The sequence below is a fragment of the Styela clava genome, chromosome 6 (assembly GCF_964204865.1).
Source record: "Styela clava chromosome 6, kaStyClav1.hap1.2, whole genome shotgun sequence".
Lineage (NCBI taxonomy): Eukaryota > Metazoa > Chordata > Ascidiacea > Stolidobranchia > Styelidae > Styela > Styela clava.
In genome coordinates, this window is record NC_135255.1 from 19348123 (window position 1) to 19367424 (window position 19302).

At 40.4% G+C, this 19302-nt stretch overlaps 1 protein-coding gene across 4 annotated transcripts; it reads right to left on the minus strand.

Moving 5' to 3' along the window:
• Window positions 1-1237: 1237 nt before the first annotated feature.
• LOC120344697 (uncharacterized) lies at window positions 1238-8010 on the minus strand. Of its 4 annotated transcripts, XM_078113831.1 has the most exons (4): window positions 6593-8010; window positions 5287-5526; window positions 4712-4756; window positions 1238-3597 (listed from the first exon to the last, which is right to left on the minus strand). In XM_078113831.1, the coding sequence occupies exons 1-2, from the start codon at window positions 7767-7769 to the stop codon at window positions 5408-5410; spliced, it is 1296 nt and encodes a 431-aa protein (XP_077969957.1). In that variant the 5' UTR covers window positions 7770-8010; the 3' UTR covers window positions 1238-3597; window positions 4712-4756; window positions 5287-5407. The 4 variants fall into 4 exon arrangements, with proteins under 4 accessions (XP_077969957.1, XP_077969955.1, XP_077969956.1 ...); XM_078113829.1 differs by lacking the exon at window positions 4712-4756; XM_078113830.1 differs by lacking the exon at window positions 4712-4756 and having other exon boundaries at window positions 1238-4555.
• Window positions 8011-19302: the final 11292 nt, after the last annotated feature.

Consider the following 19302-nt stretch of genomic DNA (forward strand, 5'->3'; position numbering starts at 1 on the left):
ATTATCTGCAATTTAACTGAGGTATAAAGCGGACCGAGCTATGGCTCAGTGTTTGAAGTCCAAGTTTCACTTCGTTCGTATCTTTACTTGTCTGGGCCCGACATGCTTTGCGTGGAGCGAAAGAGGTAATCCAGTGGATGATTTCCTTTTGTGGTTGCCGATTTCGCGTTGACTTGTGCGTTTTGTTTGCATTAGATCTGTGCTGGCATAGATTGTGCAACCGAATGTGTTTCAAACCATTGATTATCATTATTCGCTATTTGATTAAGGTGGGTTGTGGACCGAGTCGTGGCTCGTTATTTAAGACTGCATATTTCAACTTTGTTCGCGCTGCCATTCCTTATCGGAACAGAGGGTTAAGCTCACCAGGAGTGCTACGAATACACATCTCGCGGGCTGTTTGTTGTTGCCGACTTCGCCGCGCTGATTTCAGAGTAAGACCCCACTCAAGCTGGCTCCCCATACAACCGTCCCTAGAGTGGGTAATATTATTATCTGCATTTTAACTGAGGTATAAAGCGTACTGAGATACGGCTCAGTGTTTGAAGTCCAAGTTTCATTTCGTTCGTATCTTTACTTGTCGGGCCCGACATGCTTTGCGTGGAGCGAAAGAGGTAATCCAGTGGATGATTTCCTTTGTTGTTGCCGATTTCGCGTTGACTTGTGCGTTTCGTTTGCATTAGATATGTGCTGGCATAGATTGTGCAACCGAATGTGTTTCAAACCATTGATTATCATTATTCGCTATTTGATTAAGGTGAGTTGTGGACCGAGTCGTGGCTCGTTATTTAAGACTGCATATTTCAACTTTGTTCGCGCTGCCATTCCTTATCGGAACAGAGGGTTAAGCTCACCAGGAGTGCTACGAATACACATCTCGCGGGCTGTTTGTTGTTGCCGACTTCGCCGCGCTGGTTTCAGAGTAAGACCCCACTCAAGCTGGCTCCCCATACGACCGTCCCTAGAGTGGGTAATATTATTATCTGCATTTTAACTGAGGTATAAAGCGGACCGAGCTATGGCTCAGTGTTTGAAGTCCAAGTTTCATTTCGTTCGTATCTTTACTTGTCTGGGCCCGACATGCTTTGCGTGGAGCGAAAGAGGTAATCCAGTGGATGATTTTCTTTTGTGGTTGCCGATTTCGCGTCGACTTGTGCGTTTCGTTTGCATTAGATCTGTGCTGGCATAGATTGTGTGTAACTTCTGCTGCCTTTGCTTTCTGATTGAGCGAATTAGATAAGTATCTGACTCCAAAAACAGAATATATAGTAGGTTACGTGTTCAAATTGAGATATCTGTTAATTTTATATAACAGTAAGGATCTGACCAATTTGCCTGTAAAGATTTTTATTTCCACGGATAATATATCACAATAAATTTACTTACAATAAAACACACTCACAATCGTGAAAACCAAGTCGGTGATGAATTAGCATTGTTGTATCGAACGAATTGAAAAAGAAAAACCGTGAAAACCACGATCAAATGTCTTATTTAAATGGTAACATCTTTTTCATCTCGCTCGCCAAAAACGGTACCTTTCTTTATTATCCAAAAATCTCGTTTCCCACGGAGCAATTTTTGCTCATATCTAGAATGTTCGGTACCCTTCTTACAATAATTACACTTGTTTATAGGTTACCTGACATGGGAAATATCCATTTTCTCATACACGAGAAAGATCTAGACTCAATATTTCGAATGATCTAGAAAGATCTCTTCAATATTTCGGTTGTTTATGGGTCACCCGACATGGGAAAATATCCATTTTCTCATACACGAGAAAGACTAGAAAGATCTCTTTAATATTTCGATTACGTCAATTATTATATAGAATTTGACTTCCATTATCCAAATTATTGGTTAATTTGTTACACATTCCTGGCACCACAAGTGAAATATTTTAAAAGCACATATTAAAAATTAACCGATAATTGTAGAAATATAAGAATGAAATCGAAATTATCATGACAGTAATCAAATCTCGTAACTTTTGAAGATGGCAATTTGAAATGTCAAAGTAATTTGTTTGAAAACTGTCGGATGAAGAGCAAAACATCCACTACGAAGAGCAAGAAAAAAATGGTCGAGTGTAATTAATCAATAAGACACAAGACTCAGAAACGACAAGACAAATTCCTTAATTTTGGTTATTTAAAATGGCAATTGAAAGATTTATATACAAGAAGAAAAACATGAAATTTGAGCACTAATTATACATGCAAGAATTAAAAACATACAACTTAAGAACTCATTGCAGCCCCATTTATTATGATTCTGACTTGGGGTCTTTTCAAATTATAAGGATGAGACATTTGTATTGTGAAAGGCATTTGAATTGTGCAATTCAGTGAAACAGTAATGGTATTATTATACCTTCTTCTCACCTACACGACTTTCAAAATTGTGAGCACTTGTTTAATGTACGATTTACTATTAGATAAATTAGGCGATAATGACTTTAAAAAATGAAGAAAAGATGGTTTATTGATTCCCAAAAACAAAAAAAATCTTACAATATGACTGTATTGTAGGTCTTTACGTTATCAGTGTTAAACCTTATTAAACATAAGGCTTTTTGGTAGGTCGTTACGTTTCAGTGATTGCAACTAGGTAGGTCTTTACGTTTCAGTGATTGCAACTAGTATTGTTACTACTCATTCTACATTTAATTGTCTGTACCATTTGCAATAAAAATGGGGGGGGGGGGGGGGGGGGGGAGATTTAGATGTAAAACACAATAATTTGTCATGAAATTTGAAAAATACAACAAATAGACGAGCGTTGTAAAACCAATAAAAGAATGCAACAATAAAATTAAATTTTGAGACATCGGTACCGTGATATTTCCTATTAATCTCATAAATTCAATAAACTGCAGAAAGAATTAAGATAACTTTTGTGAAACTTTGTGCACTTTATTTGGAGATACTTGGTGGAGAAAACAAAAAAATGATTGGAGTACTCCATTTGGGGAATCATTGGTTGAAAAAAAAATGATTGAGGGAAAAAAATAAGGCTTAAAAAACTTGTGAGCCTTTGGATCCAAAAAAAAATATGTTAAAAAAAAAGGTATTTGTTTTCTTGATTATAATTTCTTGATTATGTAACCTGTCATTGTCTTTTATCAGGTCATAAGTTTTGTTCATCGCCGCGAGCGCTATAAATTTTTATTTATTCGCTTCCGCTATCCGACACGAGATTTAGGACCTCGACATTTCCACCATTGCTTCTGAGGTGTTGCATAGCATTGGCCCTCTCGTTTGCTTGGGGAGCTCTTTGCACCGGTGCCATAGGACGAGCTGTGGATGATTGGCCGATGGGGGTTCGGCTTCTGGCTCCGCCACGGGACGACCAGAGACGGTCCCATCTATCCCTTACTGGGTACGCGTGACTCTCGGTTGGTGGTGGACATTCGTACGTCTGGAATGATTTCCGTTCGGTTCACGGGAGCGGGTACGTCGATATCTGGGGCCTTCCTGTTCTCTCGGAGTGCTTGTACGTCTGTCGGGAGGAGAGGGACGCCCCCCAAAGATTCTATCCCTTATTCTTCTCCCGACAGAACTTCGGATTCCACTTCCAGCCAAAGTTACAGTCCTGCCGTAAGCAAAAATAATAGACAGAATTAGCCCGATCAGTATTACAATGGCAAGGAATTTATTGCCTATTCCACTAAGAAAAGATATCAATATTTTTTTAATATGTTTAGCTAGTATTTTCAGGGGAAGTGCAGGATTAGCACTAGTTGTTTCCTGTTCGTCATTAAAAGAATTGGCATGGTCAATTAGACTTTTAGTAAATATGGAATTCTGGCTTATGGACATTAGCATTGAATCTATGTCGTTAGAACGCGGTACGTCGTTCTTGAAAAATTTTGACAATGAAGTAAGATAATTTGTATTGTAAGGATTTATTTTCTTAGTTGTTAGGTAAGGGTGAATTTTCTTTGGGTTTGTGGTTTTGTTTTGTAGAATTCCCTTTTGATAGCTATAATAAGTGTTATTCATTTTAAAGGTAACGAACTCCTGTGGTTCGGTACTATAAAAGTTTATACCTGGAAGAATTCTTCCCGAAGACAAGTATTGGGCGATAACTGTAGTGTTAGTGTTATCAGTATAGTTAACTAAGGGACGAGTAGAATATAACTCGTTAGGTAATATTAGACTATTTAAGAGACTCGCTTTTATGGGTTGACACAAAAGGGTGCCCAGCACGTCGCCTCTGTTAACCGCAAAGAGATTATTTGTTCCCAAAATTTCGTTCAACACATCCGACGGGTACGTTTTCGCTAAAACTCTATAAATTTTAGATAATATTCGTTCGGTCTCACATTCCAATTTAAAGATTTGGCTCTGTAATTTCGCGGACAGAGCGGTTTGTGAGTCTGCGACATTTTGTATCATCAACGTTAATGCCGTCGAAATGTCTGCGTGATCAGCAAACTCACGTAACACGTTGACTTTCTTTAATAAACTACAATTCTTGACTTGAACCAAAAGTTCGTTTTCAAGGCAGAAAATACTGCCAAAGCAATCAGTCGTTAATTCGTTACACTCTGAAAAGGAATGAAAGGTCATATGTAAATCGTTTAGTTCTACAGCATATATGTAATTAGTGTTGTTTACGTGTGCAGTTAGCGAAGAGTTTATTTCCTCCGCTTTGTTTGGACATTTTTCGAATTTTGCATCGTCAAATAAAAGTGTATAACTACCAATTTGGCAGGAAGATTGATTTACAGAGCAATTTGCGCTGTCAGCTAGAGGAAAAATAATTTTTGAGTTTAGATGGTCATACATTACATAGGATGTTATTAGGGCAATATTTTCAGTTGTTCCGGAATCAGTTGTGGGCCATTTATAGTTGATAACCGGTTTATTCTCGGTTACCCATAGATCATTGGTTTTCTGAACAAACTTACCGAATTGATTCGATTCGTGAGTCTTAAACCAGTTTCTGCAATTTTGTTCGGACGAAGGTACTCCTGATTTTATTTTAGTAAAGTGAGTCTTAGCTCCAAAGAAATAAAAGTGACTTTTCCATTCAGTTATACTAGTTTGGCAAGCTCTAATTGGAATTTTAGTATGCAATTTAGGTGCGTGATAGACTTTAGCTTGACATTTCACTATATGTTCGGATTTGTGCTGTTTGCAAGACTTATCATCCGATATGTCGTACTCTTGATTGATTTTGTCATTTTGGCAGATATAGCCATGAACCTCTGGATTTCCAAAACATAGCCATGGTAATTGCATAAAAACTAGAAGTAATAGTATAACGGATAAATACCTGAATTCTTGATAAAATTCTTGTCCCACCATCCTGCCACGTTTCAAATAAATGATTTCTCTATCGGATTTGTCGGTCCGGGTTATTTCGTCATTGTCCGAATTTTCCTCTTCCTTTTCCTCTAGACTTCCGTCTCTGCCTGTCCATACCGGTCTGGCAGACGTACTGTCCGGCCGTATCTGGTCTTGGGCTGGTTCTCCTTCTTCCATAGGATGTCCTCTGTCGTTGGACTCGTGAATTCTGAAATAAAAGGTTCATTGTTATTCTTGGGAGTAATTACTGTTTTTATTGGTGGTTTTTCAATTTCAGTGAGAAAATTTTGGTTTTCCACGCCATGTTTTTGTTCAGGACGCTCTTCCTTATCTGTTTCAAAAATAGTAATTTCAGCAGGTTTTAATTGGTTAATAGAAACTCGTTCTATACCCTTATTTTTTTTTATGGTGAAAGCAGTCTTATTTCGAAATATCACTTCATATGGCCCCTGATAGTTGGGTTGCAAAGACTTTTTTACGTGATCTATTCGTTGAAACACATGACTACAAGTGAACAACTTTGGTGGAATATATACATTAGACCTTAATTTCTTTCTTGTTGGAAGAGCTTTAAAATTTCCAAAAAAACGTTTTAATTTAGAAACATAACTGTAAGGGTCAAAATCTTGGGTTATGTCAGAACTTTCCACTAATTCTCCAAGGAGTCTCAGTGTTCTCCCATATGCAAGTTCGGACAATGAAAATCCGTTTAATTTCGGAATGGACCTCAAACCTAAAAGGACGTTTCCCAAGTTTGATGACCATTCACTAGGATTTTCCTGACACTTCAAACCACGTTTTAATTCTCTATGAATTCGTTCTATTTGTCCGTTTCCCTGCGGCATATATGGCAATGAAAATTTATGTTTTATTCCTAAAAAATTCATAAATTGAGCCCAATTTTTACTTCTGAAAGAGGAGTAATTGTCACTCTTAAGGAGAGTTGGACACCCAAATCTGGCAACCCAATGCAATAAAAATGTATCTATAAGAGTTGAGGCGGTCAGATATCGGGATCGCCTCTATCCAACGTGTGGTACGGTCAATCATAGTAAAAATATAAGTAAAACCTTTGCTTGGTACAAATGGTCCAACAATATCTATTTGAACCTCTGAAAATCTTTCATTAGGAATAGATGACAGTTGAGATACAGTGTGTCTAAAGATCCTGTTTTTCTGACATTTCAAACAAGATTTCACATAATTTGTAATATCTGCATGCATTTGTGGCCATACGTAACGTTCTGAAATTAAATTATTGGTACTTTTAATACCTGGATGACAAAGGTCATGTATTTTGTCGAAAATTCTCCTACGTAAAATCTTGGGTATTATAGGTCTAGCTTTCTTATGTTCCAAGGATACGTCACATAGAATAACTCCACCCATGTTGTCTATGGCTATTTCTGCAAGCTTGAGTGAATGGCCAGCGTTTGCTTTTAAACTTTGTATTTCTTTACAGTTTTCTTGCTCTTTAGCTATTTCCGTTAAAGGAATGGCATCTTGTTGTTGATAAATAATATTTACAGTTTTATTTTCTAGAACATTTCCATTTTCTATCACAGATTTATTCTCTACTCCACACGTATTATCAGTTCCGCGGTTACGTTGCTCAGATGGCGTTATGTCAGACATCGCGTCAACGGTTTTACACGCTTCACCGGTTCCTTGCGTTTGCTGTCTGCTTGCGTCGGCTGACGTTACGTGCGTCATTGCGTCGACTGATTTATTCGCTTCACCGGTTTCGTGCGTCTGTGGTTCGGATGACGTTATACGCTTCGCTGCGTCGTTGTCCTCGACGACCGCTGTTTTTGCTTCGCGCGTCTCTATTTCGTCCATTGTATTAACTTTTTCTGTATTAATTTTATCATTACTTTGGCTATCATTATTTACATAGCGAGAAATAAAATCGGCCACTGGATTACTTGACCCCGGTATGTGAGAAAACGAGTTTGTCATACTTGTGATGTAATCCAGTTGACGATTTTCTCTGTCGCTGGGTCTATTTGTCGGATTATTTAGTGCCTGAATTAACGCTTTGTTATCGGATAATAATTGAAATTGTCGACCGATTAAAAGATTTTTAAAATACTTAATGGTTAAGTAACAAGCCATTAGTTCTTTGGAGAAAATAGTATAGTTTTTCTCTCGCTTGTATAGAGTTTTTGAAAAGAACCCCAAGGGCTGGTTTATTCCGTCAACATATTGTGTTACGGCCCCTGCAATAGCAGACGAACTTGCATCACATATTACCGTTATTGGCACATCAATTCTTGGGTGTGCTATCATGCATGCGTTAACCAAACACTCTTTGATTTTATGAAAGGCAGCATCACATTCTGCTGTCCAAATTGGTTTTTGACGTTTGCGGTTTTTATCTGAGACTAATTGAGTAATCGGATAAATTATCTCAGAATATCTGGCTATATGTTTCCTATAAAAATTGCACATGCCTATGAATTTGCGACATTCTGTAATTGTTTGTGGTACTCGAAATTTTTTAATAACCTCGACTTTGTCTCTGATTGGTTTTATTCCATTTTCATCAAGTTCGTAGCCTAGATAAGAAAGATTTGACTTTCCAAACTCGCATTTTTTTAGGTTTAGTGTTAAACCATAGTGGTTTAGTCGTTTAAATACTTGATCGGTTACTTTCAAGTTTTCCTCTTTTGTTTTAGTGTAAATTAGTAAATCATCAAGATAGAAAAAAACATTTTTCAACCCAAACAAAACTTTACTCATGAAGTTAGAGAAGGAACTGGGTGCGGAAGCAATGCCAAATGGCATCATAATGGGAATATACTGAGCATTCGCGACGCTAAATGCACACTTATGTCTATGTAACGGATTAAGTTTGATATTTGAGTAAGCCGATTCAAGGTCGAGTTTAGTAAAGATTGTACATCCGGCGAGTTCCGACGTAAAATCTTCAAGTCTCGGCAATGGGAATCTTGGGATTCTTGTAATCAGATTCAAACGTCTATAATCAAAAGTCAAACGAATTGAATTGTCCTTTTTAGGAACTACGTTCAGCGGGCTACAATACGGGCTAACTCCGCGAATTATATCTCCGTTTTCTAATAATTTATTTATCTCGTCGTCTACTTGCTTCTTATATTTGAACGGAACCGGTCGGTCTTTTGTATAAACTGGAGGTCCAAAAGTTATAATATCGTGTTGATAATTATGATTAATTCCTCGAAATTTTGCATGTTTCCGGATTAAAATTTCTGGATATTTTTGCAATAATAATTGGTATTCCTTATCTATTGTTTCCGGTATTAAGGTTAATATTGGCGCACCACTTAACGTATTATGACACGGAATCGAAAAATCGTCTGCTCTATTAGTTAAACAATTGTTTGCTAAGTCTATTACCAGTTTATTTTTAACAAGAAAGTCTATTCCAAGTATACCATCAAATTCTATGTTTGCTAACACACAATTATGTGTATATTTCACCTTATCTGCCAAGCAAATTTCAATTTCGGTATTGCCCACTACGGTTAATTTTGTGCCATTTGCCGTAATCAGAGGTTCATATTTTCGGTCACGAATAATATGTGTACCGGGATTATCTTCGGTAAGATTTTTTATGGTTTTAAATTGATGTAACTTTTTGGCATTTAAAATACTATAAGTTGATCCAGTATCAACTAAAAGTCGATTTTTAGAAAGGGAATCATATACAAAAAATAATTTATTGTTGCTTGACAGAGACGGTAAATTATTTTTATTTAAATTTTCACAATTCTTAAATTTATGTACAGCATTTGTTTTACGAGAGGGTAGACCTTCCGGGCTGTTAAAACCAGAAAAGTCTACCCTTCGGCTAAAAAATTCTTTCTAGGAAAGCTGCAAGGGGCATTACATTTGACTGCGTTTTCTCCAAATTTATTATGGAAATAGCAGAAATTTACATCACAATTCCGTCTCCAGTTATAATTGTTCGAATTGAAAGTATTCCTAGGATAACCTCTAGCAAACTTCCTCGTTTCAAATTGACGCCTATCTTGAGAATTGTACTGTCTCGCTTGATGCTGCGGAGGGGCATTATATCGATGAACCGGGTTAAATTTTGGTTCGAATCTTGGGCTGTTTATTGCTTTGATTTGGGTATTCAAATTATCAACATTTTTAGCCAGAGACGTTACCTGATCTGTTAATTGCTCCAGTTTATTTTGTCCAGAATTGTCTTTTTGATAGGACCTTGTAACATGGTTCGAATTATTATCTGAGGAATCATAAATTTGCATCGCGCGAGCCAGCAATTTCTCGCATGAATATTTTGCTATATCTGAGTATAAGACGTTGGCTATGTAAGCTGGTAACAATGCTACAAACACTTTCTTTATTAGATTTTGAACTTCTATACTGTTTCTATGTCCCCCAATAAAGGAATCTTTCAAATATTTAAGAATAATATCTGGCCTTTCATTTTGTAATTGCCCAGAAAATATTTTCTGTAATTTTTCTCGAGAATCCGGTGCAAAAATGTCCAACAAAATTTGTTTCAGTTTTTCATAATTATTATTATGTTCATCGAGCGGCATCCTTGCCCTGACAAGATCCAGTTGTGGAGAATTTAAACACCTTAGTATATAGTTTTTCTTTTGCGAATCGCTGACTATTTGATTTTCAGCGAATTCGTTTTCCGTTAAAAAGATCCAATTTTTCACCGAATTTTCCCAAAGTGGTCTCGTGGGAATTCTATGCTTTTCATACAATATTGTTCTAGGTTCAGTTATCTGAGAGATTCTGGAATTTATGCCGTAATTCGGTCCGGAATCTTCTACTCTATCTTTATTGGTCAAAAATGGGTTGTTTGTGTTATTAAATTTCCTAACCGACGGCAATTGAAAAGTTATTCTCTGTCCAGAATCACCTCCCAAATCCTCGCACTGCGTAAGCTCCATATCAACAACAGGTTTTGTTTCCCTTGGGGACGAACTTTGCCAATTACAATTGTCATCTTCACGTTCAATTAAATTTGATTCAGAAATATTCAAATTTTCAAGTCCAAATTCTGTTTCGTCTTCAATATCTCGACGTTTTGGTATTTCAGGCGTAATATGTGTTAATTGATATGGATTTACACCTGATTGTTCTTATTTACGAGCTTTGCTTCGCGTAAACATTTTTTGTAATTTGGACATTTATTTACCCAGTAATCAATATACCATACAACCTTATACACACTTAAGTAAAACCAGGTACAAAATTACAACAACAATATTTTATTACTACTATCGATAACAGGTACAACTTGTAAGGAGATATTACAAACCAGGTCAAACAGTTGATAAATCACACAGAATAGTTAATAGAATAAAATGACTTACGATTGTTGACGATCCATAATAATCTCGACATCAGGGGTCACCAATGTAACTTCTGCTGTCTTTGCTTTCTGATTGAGCGAATTAGATAAGTATCTGACTCCAAAAACAGAATATATAGTAGGTTACGTGTTCAAATTGAGATATCTGTTAATTTTATATAACAGTAAGGATCTGACCAATTTGCCTGTAAAGATTTTTATTTCCACGGATAATATATCACAATAAATTTACTTACAATAAAACACACTCACAATCGTGAAAACCAAGTCGGTGATGAATTAGCATTGTTGTATCGAACGAATTGAAAAAGAAAAACCGTGAAAACCACGATCAAATGTCTTATTTAAATGGTAACATCTTTTTCATCTCGCTCGCCAAAAACGGTACCTTTCTTTATTATCCAAAAATCTCGTTTCCCACGGAGCAATTTTTGCTCATATCTAGAATGTTCGGTACCCTTCTTACAATAATTACACTTGTTTATAGGTTACCTGACATGGGAAATATCCATTTTCTCATACACGAGAAAAATCTAGACTCAATATTTCGAATGATCTAGAAAGATCTCTTCAATATTTCGGTTGTTTATGGGTCACCCGACATGGGAAAATATCCATTTTCTCATACACGAGAAAGACTAGAAAGATCTCTTCAATATTTCGATTACGTCAATTATTATATAGAATTTGACTTCCATTATCCAAATTATTGGTTAATTTGTTACATGTGCAACCGAATGTGTTTCAAACCATTGATTATCATTATTCGCTATTTGATTAAGGTGAGTTGTGGACCGAGTCGTGGCTCGTTATTTAAGACTCCATATTTCAACTTTGTTCGCGCTGCCATTCCTTATCGGAACAGAGGGTTAAGCTCACCAGGAGTGCTACGAATACACATCTCGCGGGCTGTTTGTTGTTGCCGACTTCGCCGCGCTGGTTTCAGAGTAAGACCCCACTCAAGCTGGCTCCCCATACGACCGTCCCTAGAGTGGGTAATATTATTATCTGCATTTTAACTGAGGTATAAAGCGTACCCAGCTACGGCTCAGTGTTTGAAGTCCAAGTTTCACTTCGTTCGTATCTTTACTTGTCTGGGCCCGACATGCTTTGCGTGGAGCGAAAGAGGTAATCCAGTGGATGATTTCCTTTTGTGGTTGCCGATTTCGCGTTGACTTGTGCGTTTCGTTTGCATTAGAAATGTGCTGGCATAGATTGTGCAACCGAATGTGTTTCAAACCATTGATTATCATTATTCGCTATTTTATTAAGGTGAGTTGTGGACCGAGTCGTGGCTCGTTATTTAAGACTGCATATTTCAACTTTGTTCGCGCTGGCATTCCTTATCGGAACAGAGGGTTAAGCTCACCAGGAGTGCTACGAATACACATCTCGCGGGCTGTTTGTTGTTGCCGACTTCACCGCGCTGGTTTCAGAGTAAGACCCCACTCAAGCTGGCTCCCCATACGACCGTCCCTAGAGTGGGTAATATTATTATCTGCATTTTAACTGAGGTATAAAGCGGACCGAGCTATGGCTCAGTGTTTGAAGTCCAAGTTTCACTTCGTTCGTATCTTTACTTGTCTGGGCCCGACATGCTTTGCGTGGAGCGAAAGAGGTAATCCAGTGGATGATTTCCTTTTGTGGTTGCCGATTTCGCGTTGACTTGTGCGTTTCGTTTGCATTAGATCTGTGCTGGCATAGATTGTGCAACCGAATGTGTCTCAAACCATTGATTATCATTATTCGCTATTTGATTAAGGTGAGTTGTGGTCCGAGTCGTGGCTCGTTATTTAAGACTGCATATTTCAACTTTGTTCGCGCTGCCATTCCTTATCGGAACAGAGGGTTAAGCTCACCAGGAGTGCTACGAATACACATCTCGCGGGCTGTTTGTTGTTGCCGACTTCGCCGCGCTGGTTTCAGAGTAAGACCCCACTCAAGCTGGCTCCCCATACGACCGTCCCTAGAGTGGGTAATATTATTATCTGCATTTTAACTGAGGTATAAAGCGGACCGAGCTATGGCTCAGTGTTTGAAGTCCAAGTTTCATTTCGTTCGTATCTTTACTTGTCTGGGCCCGACATGCTTTGCGTGGAGCGAAAGAGGTAATCCAGTGGATGATTTCCTTTTGTGGTTGCCGATTTCGCGTTGACTTGTGCGTTTCGTTTGCATTAGATCTGTGCTGGCATAGATTGTGCAACCGAATGTGTTTCAAACCATTGATTATCATTATTCGCTATTTGATTAAGGTGAGTTGTGGACCGAGTCGTGGCTCGTTATTTAAGACTGCATATTTCAACTTTGTTCGCGCTGCCATTCCTTATCGGAACAGAGGGTTAAGCTCACCAGGAGTGCTACGAATACACATCTCGCGGGCTGTTTGTTGTTGCCGACTTCGTCGCGCTGGTTTCAGAGTAAGACCCCACTCAAGCTGGCTCCCCATACGACCGTCCCTAGAGTGGGTAATATTATTATCTGCATTTTAACGGAGGTATAAAGCGGACCGAGCTATGGCTCAGTGTTTGAAGTCCAAGTTTCATTTCTTTCGTATCTTTACTTGTCTGGGCCCGACATGCTTTGCGTGGAGCGAAAGAGGTAATCCAGTGGATGATTTCCTTTTGTGGTTGCCGATTTCGCGTTGCCTTGTGCGTTTCGTTTGCATTAGAAATGTGCTGGCATAGATTGTGCAACCGAATGTGTTTCAAACCATTGATTATCATTATTCGCTATTTTATTAAGGTGAGTTGTGGACCGAGTCGTGGCTCGTTATTTAAGACTGCATATTTCAACTTTGTTCGCGCTGGCATTCCTTATCGGAACAGAGGGTTAAGCTCACTAGGAGTGCTACGAATACACATCTCGCGGGCTGTTTGTTGTTGCCGACTTCACCGCGCTGGTTTCAGAGTAAGACCCCACTCAAGCTGGCTCCCCATACGACCGTCCCTAGAGTGGGTAATATTATTATCTGCATTTTAACTGAGGTATAAAGCGGACCGAGCTATGGCTCAGTGTTTGAAGTCCAAGTTTCACTTCGTTCGTATCTTTACTTGTCTGGGCCCGACATGCTTTGCGTGGAGCGAAAGAGGTAATCCAGTGGATGATTTCCTTTTGTGGTTGCCGATTTCGCGTTGACTTGTGCGTTTCGTTTGCATTAGATCTGTGCTGGCATAGATTGTGCAACCGAATGTGTTTCAAACCATTGATTATCATTATTCGCTATTTTATTAAGGTGAGTTGTGGACCGAGTCGTGGCTCGTTATTTAAGACTGCATATTTCAACTTTGTTCGCGCTGGCATTCCTTATCGGAACAGAGGGTTAAGCTCACTAGGAGTGCTACGAATACACATCTCGCGGGCTGTTTGTTGTTGCCGACTTCACCGCGCTGGTTTCAGAGTAAGACCCCACTCAAGCTGGCTCCCCATACGACCGTCCCTAGAGTGGGTAATATTATTATCTGCATTTTAACTGAGGTATAAAGCGGACCGAGCTATGGCTCAGTGTTTGAAGTCCAAGTTTCACTTCGTTCGTATCTTTACTTGTCTGGGCCCGACATGCTTTGCGTGGAGCGAAAGAGGTAATCCAGTGGATGATTTCCTTTTGTGGTTGCCGATTTCGCGTTGACTTGTGCGTTTCGTTTGCATTAGATCTGTGCTGGCATAGATTGTGCAACCGAATGTGTTTCAAACCATTGATTATCATTATTCGCTATTTTATTAAGGTGAGTTGTGGACCGAGTCGTGGCTCGATATTTAGGACTGCGTATTTCAACTTTGTTCGCGCTGCCCTTCCTTATCGGAACAGAGGGTTAAGCTCACCAGGAGTGCTACGAATACACATCTCGTTGTCTGTTTGTTGTTGCCGACTTCGCCGCGCTGGTTTCAGAGTAAGACCCCACTCAAGCTGGCCCCTCATACGACCGTCCCTAGAGTGGGTAATATTATTATCTGCATTTTAACTGAGGTATAAAGCGGACCGAGCTATGGCTCAGTGTTTGAAGTCCAAGTTTCACTTCGTTCGTATCTTTACTTGTCTGGGCCCGACATGCTTTGCGTGGAGCGAAAGAGGTAATCCAGTGGATGATTTCCTTTTGTGGTTGCCGATTTCGCGTTGACTTGTGCGTTTCGTTTGCATTAGATCTGTGCTGGCATAGATTGTGCAACCGAATGTGTTTCAAACCATTGATTATCATTATTCGCTATTTGATTAAGGTGAGTTGTGGACCGAGTCGTGGCTCGTTATTTAAGACTGCATATTTCAACTTTGTTCGCGCTGCCATTCCTTATCGGAACAGAGGGTTAAGCTCACCAGGAGTGCTACGAATACACATCTCGCGGGCTGTTTGTTGTTGCCGACTTCGCCGCGCTGGTTTCAGAGTAAGACCCCACTCAAGCTGGCTCCCCATACGACCGTCCCTAGAGTGGGTAATATTATTATCTGCATTTTAACTGAGTTATAAAGCGGACCGAGCTATGGCTCAGTGTTTGAAGTCCAAGTTTCATTTCGTTCGTTTCTTTACTTGTCTGGGTCCGACATGCTTTGCGTGGAGCGAAAGAGGTAATCCAGTGGATGATTTCCTTTTGTGGTTGCCGATTTCGCGTTGACTTGTGCGTTTCGTTTGCATTAGAAATGTGCTGGCATAGATTGTGCAACCGAATGTGTTTCAAACCATTGATTATCATTATTCGCTATTTTATTAAGGTGAGTTGTGGACCGAGTCGTGGCTCGTTATTTAAGACTGCATATTTCAACTTTGTTCGCGCTGGCATTGCTTATCGGAACAGAGGGTTAAGCTCACCAGGAGTGCTACGAATACACATCTCGCGGGCTGTTTGTTGTTGCCGACTTCACCGCGCTGGTTTCAGAGTAAGACCCCACTCAAGCTGGCTCCCCATACGACCGTCCCTAGAGTGGGTAATATTATTATCTGCATTTTAACTGAGGTATAAAGCGGACCGAGCTATGGCTCAGTGTTTGAAGTCCAAGTTTCACTTCGTTCGTATCTTTACTTGTCTGGGCCCGACATGCTTTGCGTGGAGCGAAAGAGGTAATCCAGTGGATGATTTCCTTTTGTGGTTGCCGATTTCGCGTTGACTTGTGCGTTTCGTTTGCATTAGATCTGTGCTGGCATAGATTGTGCAACCGAATGTGTTTCAAACCATTGATTATCATTATTCGCTATTTTATTAAGGTGAGTTGTGGACCGAGTCGTGGCTCGATATTTAGGACTGCGTATTTCAACTTTGTTCGCGCTGCCCTTCCTTATCGGAACAGAGGGTTAAGCTCACCAGGAGTGCTACGAATACACATCTCGTTGTCTGTTTGTTGTTGCCGACTTCGCCGCGCTGGTTTCAGAGTAAGACCCCACTCAAGCTGGCCCCTCATACGACCGTCCCTAGAGTGGGTAATATTATTATCTGCATTTTAACTGAGGTATAAAGCGGACCGAGCTATGGCTCAGTGTTTGAAGTCCAAGTTTCACTTCGTTCGTATCTTTACTTGTCTGGGCCCGACATGCTTTGCGTGGAGCGAAAGAGGTAATCCAGTGGATGATTTCCTTTTGTGGTTGCCGATTTCGCGTTGACTTGTGCGTTTCGTTTGCATTAGATCTGTGCTGGCATAGATTGTGCAACCGAATGTGTTTCAAACCATTGATTATCATTATTCGCTATTTGATTAAGGTGAGTTGTGGACCGAGTCGTGGCTCGTTATTTAAGACTGCATATTTCAACTTTGTTCGCGCTGCCATTCCTTATCGGAACAGAGGGTTAAGCTCACCAGGAGTGCTACGAATACACATCTCGCGGGCTGTTTGTTGTTGCCGACTTCGCCGCGCTGGTTTCAGAGTAAGACCCCACTCAAGCTGGCTCCCCACACGACCGTCCCTAGAGTGGGTAATATTATTATCTGCATTTTAACTGAGTTATAAAGCGGACCGAGCTATGGCTCAGTGTTTGAAGTCCAAGTTTCATTTCGTTCGTTTCTTTACTTGTCTGGGTCCGACATGCTTTGCGTGGAGCGAAAGAGGTAATCCAGTGGATGATTTCCTTTTGTGGTTGCCGATTTCGCGTTGACTTGTGCGTTTCGTTTGCATTAGAAATGTGCTGGCATAGATTGTGCAACCGAATGTGTTTCAAACCATTGATTATCATTATTCGCTATTTTATTAAGGTGAGTTGTGGACCGAGTCGTGGCTCGTTATTTAAGACTGCATATTTCAACTTTGTTCGCGCTGGCATTGCTTATCGGAACAGAGGGTTAAGCTCACCAGGAGTGCTACGAATACACATCTCGCGGGCTGTTTGTTGTTGCCGACTTCATCGCGCTGGTTTCAGAGTAAGACCCCACTCAAGCTGGCTCCCCATACGACCGTCCCTAGAGTGGGTAATATTATTATCTGCATTTTAACTGAGGTATAAAGCGGACCGAGCTATGGCTCAGTGTTTGAAGTCCAAGTTTCACTTCGTTCGTATCTTTACTTGTCTGGGCCCGACATGCTTTGCGTGGAGCGAAAGAGGTAATCCAGTGGATGATTTCCTTTTGTGGTTGCCGATTTCGCGTTGACTTGTGCGTTTCGTTTGCATTAGATCTGTGCTGGCATAGATTGTGCAACCGAATGTGTTTCAAACCATTGATTATCATTATTCGCTATTTGATTAAGGTGAGTTGTGGACCGAGTCGTGGCTCGTTATTTAAGACTGCATATTTCAACTTTGTTCGCGCTGCCATTCCTTATCGGAACAGAGGGTTAAGCTCACCAGGAGTGCTACGAATACACATCTCGCGGGCTGTTTGTTGTTGCCGACTTCGCCGCGCTGGTTTCAGAGTAAGACCCCACTCAAGCTGGCTCCCCATACGACCGTCCCTAGAGTGGGTAATATTATTATCTGCATTTTAACTGAGGTATAAAGCGGACCGAGCTATGGCTCAGTGTTTGAAGTCCAAGTTTCATTTCGTTCGTAAATTTACTTGGTTGGGCCCGACATGCTTTGCGTGGAGCGAAAGAGGTAATCCAGTGGATGATTTCCTTTTGTGGTTGCCGATTTCGCGTTGACTTGTGCGTTTCGTTTGCATTAGATCTGTGCTGGCATAGATTGTGCAACCGAATGTGTTTCAAACCATTGATTATCATTATTCGCTATTTGATTAAGGTGAGTTGTGGACCGAGTCGTGGCTCGTTATTTAAGACTGCATATTTCAACTTTGTTCGCGCTGCCATTCCTTATCGGAACAGAGGGTTAAGCTCACCAGGAGTGCTACGAATACACATCTCGCGGGCTGTTTGATGTTGCCGACTTCGCCGCGCTGGTTTCAGAGTAAGACCCCACTCAAGCTGGCTCCCCATACGACCGTCCCTAGAGTGGGTAATATTATTATCTGCATTTTAACGGAGGTATAAAGCGGACCGAGCTATGGCTCAGTGTTTGAAGTCCAAGTTTCATTTCGTTCGTATCTTTACTTGTCTGGGCCCGACATGCTTTGCGTGGAGCGAAAGAGGTAATCCAGTGGATGATTTCCTTTTGTGGTTGCCGATTTCGCGTTGACTTGTGCGTTTCGTTTGCATTAGAAATGTGCTGGCATAGATTGTGCAACCGAATGTGTTTCAAACCATTGATTATCATTATTCGCTATTTTATTAAGGTGAGTTGTGGACCGAGTCGTGGCTCGTTATTTAAGACTGCATATTTCAACTTTGTTCGCGCTGCCATTCCTTATCGGAACAGAGGGTTAAGCTCACCAGGAGTGCTACGAATACACATCTCGCGGGCTGTTTGTTGTTGCCGACTTCGCCGCGCTGGTTTCAGAGTAAGACCCCACTCAAGCTGGCTCCCCATACGACCGTCCCTAGAGTGGGTAATATTATTATCTGCATTTTAACTGAGGTATAAAGCGGACCGAGCTATGGCTCAGTGTTTGAAGTCCAAGTTTCATTTCGTTCGTATCTTTACTTGTCTGGGCCCGACATGCTTTGCGTGGAGCAAAAGAGGTAATCCAGTGGATGATTTCCTTTTGTGGTTGCCGATTTCGCGTTGACTTGTGCGTTTCGTTTGCATTAGATCTGTGCTAGCATAGATTGTGCAACCGAATGTGTTTCAAACCATTGATTATCATTATTCGCTATTTGATTAAGGTGAGTTGTGGACCGAGTCGTGGCTCGTTATTTAAGACTGCATATTTCAACTTTGTTCGCGCTGCCATTCCTCATCGGAACAGAGGGCTAAGCTCACCAGGAGTGCTACGAATACACATCTCGCGGGCTGTTTGTTGTTGCCGACTTCGCCGCGCTGGTTTCAGAGTAAGACCCCACTCAAGCTGGCTCCCCATACGACCGTCCCTAGAGTGGGTAATATTATTATCTGCATTTTAACTGAGGTATAAAGCGGACCGAGCTATGGCTCAGTGTTTGAAGTCCAAGTTTCACTTCGTTCGTATCTTTACTTGTCTGGGCCCGACATGCTTTGCGTGGAGCGAAAGAGGTAATCCAGTGGATGATTTCCTTTGTTGTTGCCGATTCCGCGTTGACTTGTGCGTTTCGTTTGCATTAGATCTGTGCTGGCATAGATTGTGCAACCGAATGTGTTTCAAACCATTGATTATCATTATTCGCTATTTGATTAAGGTGAGTTGTGGACCGAGTCGTG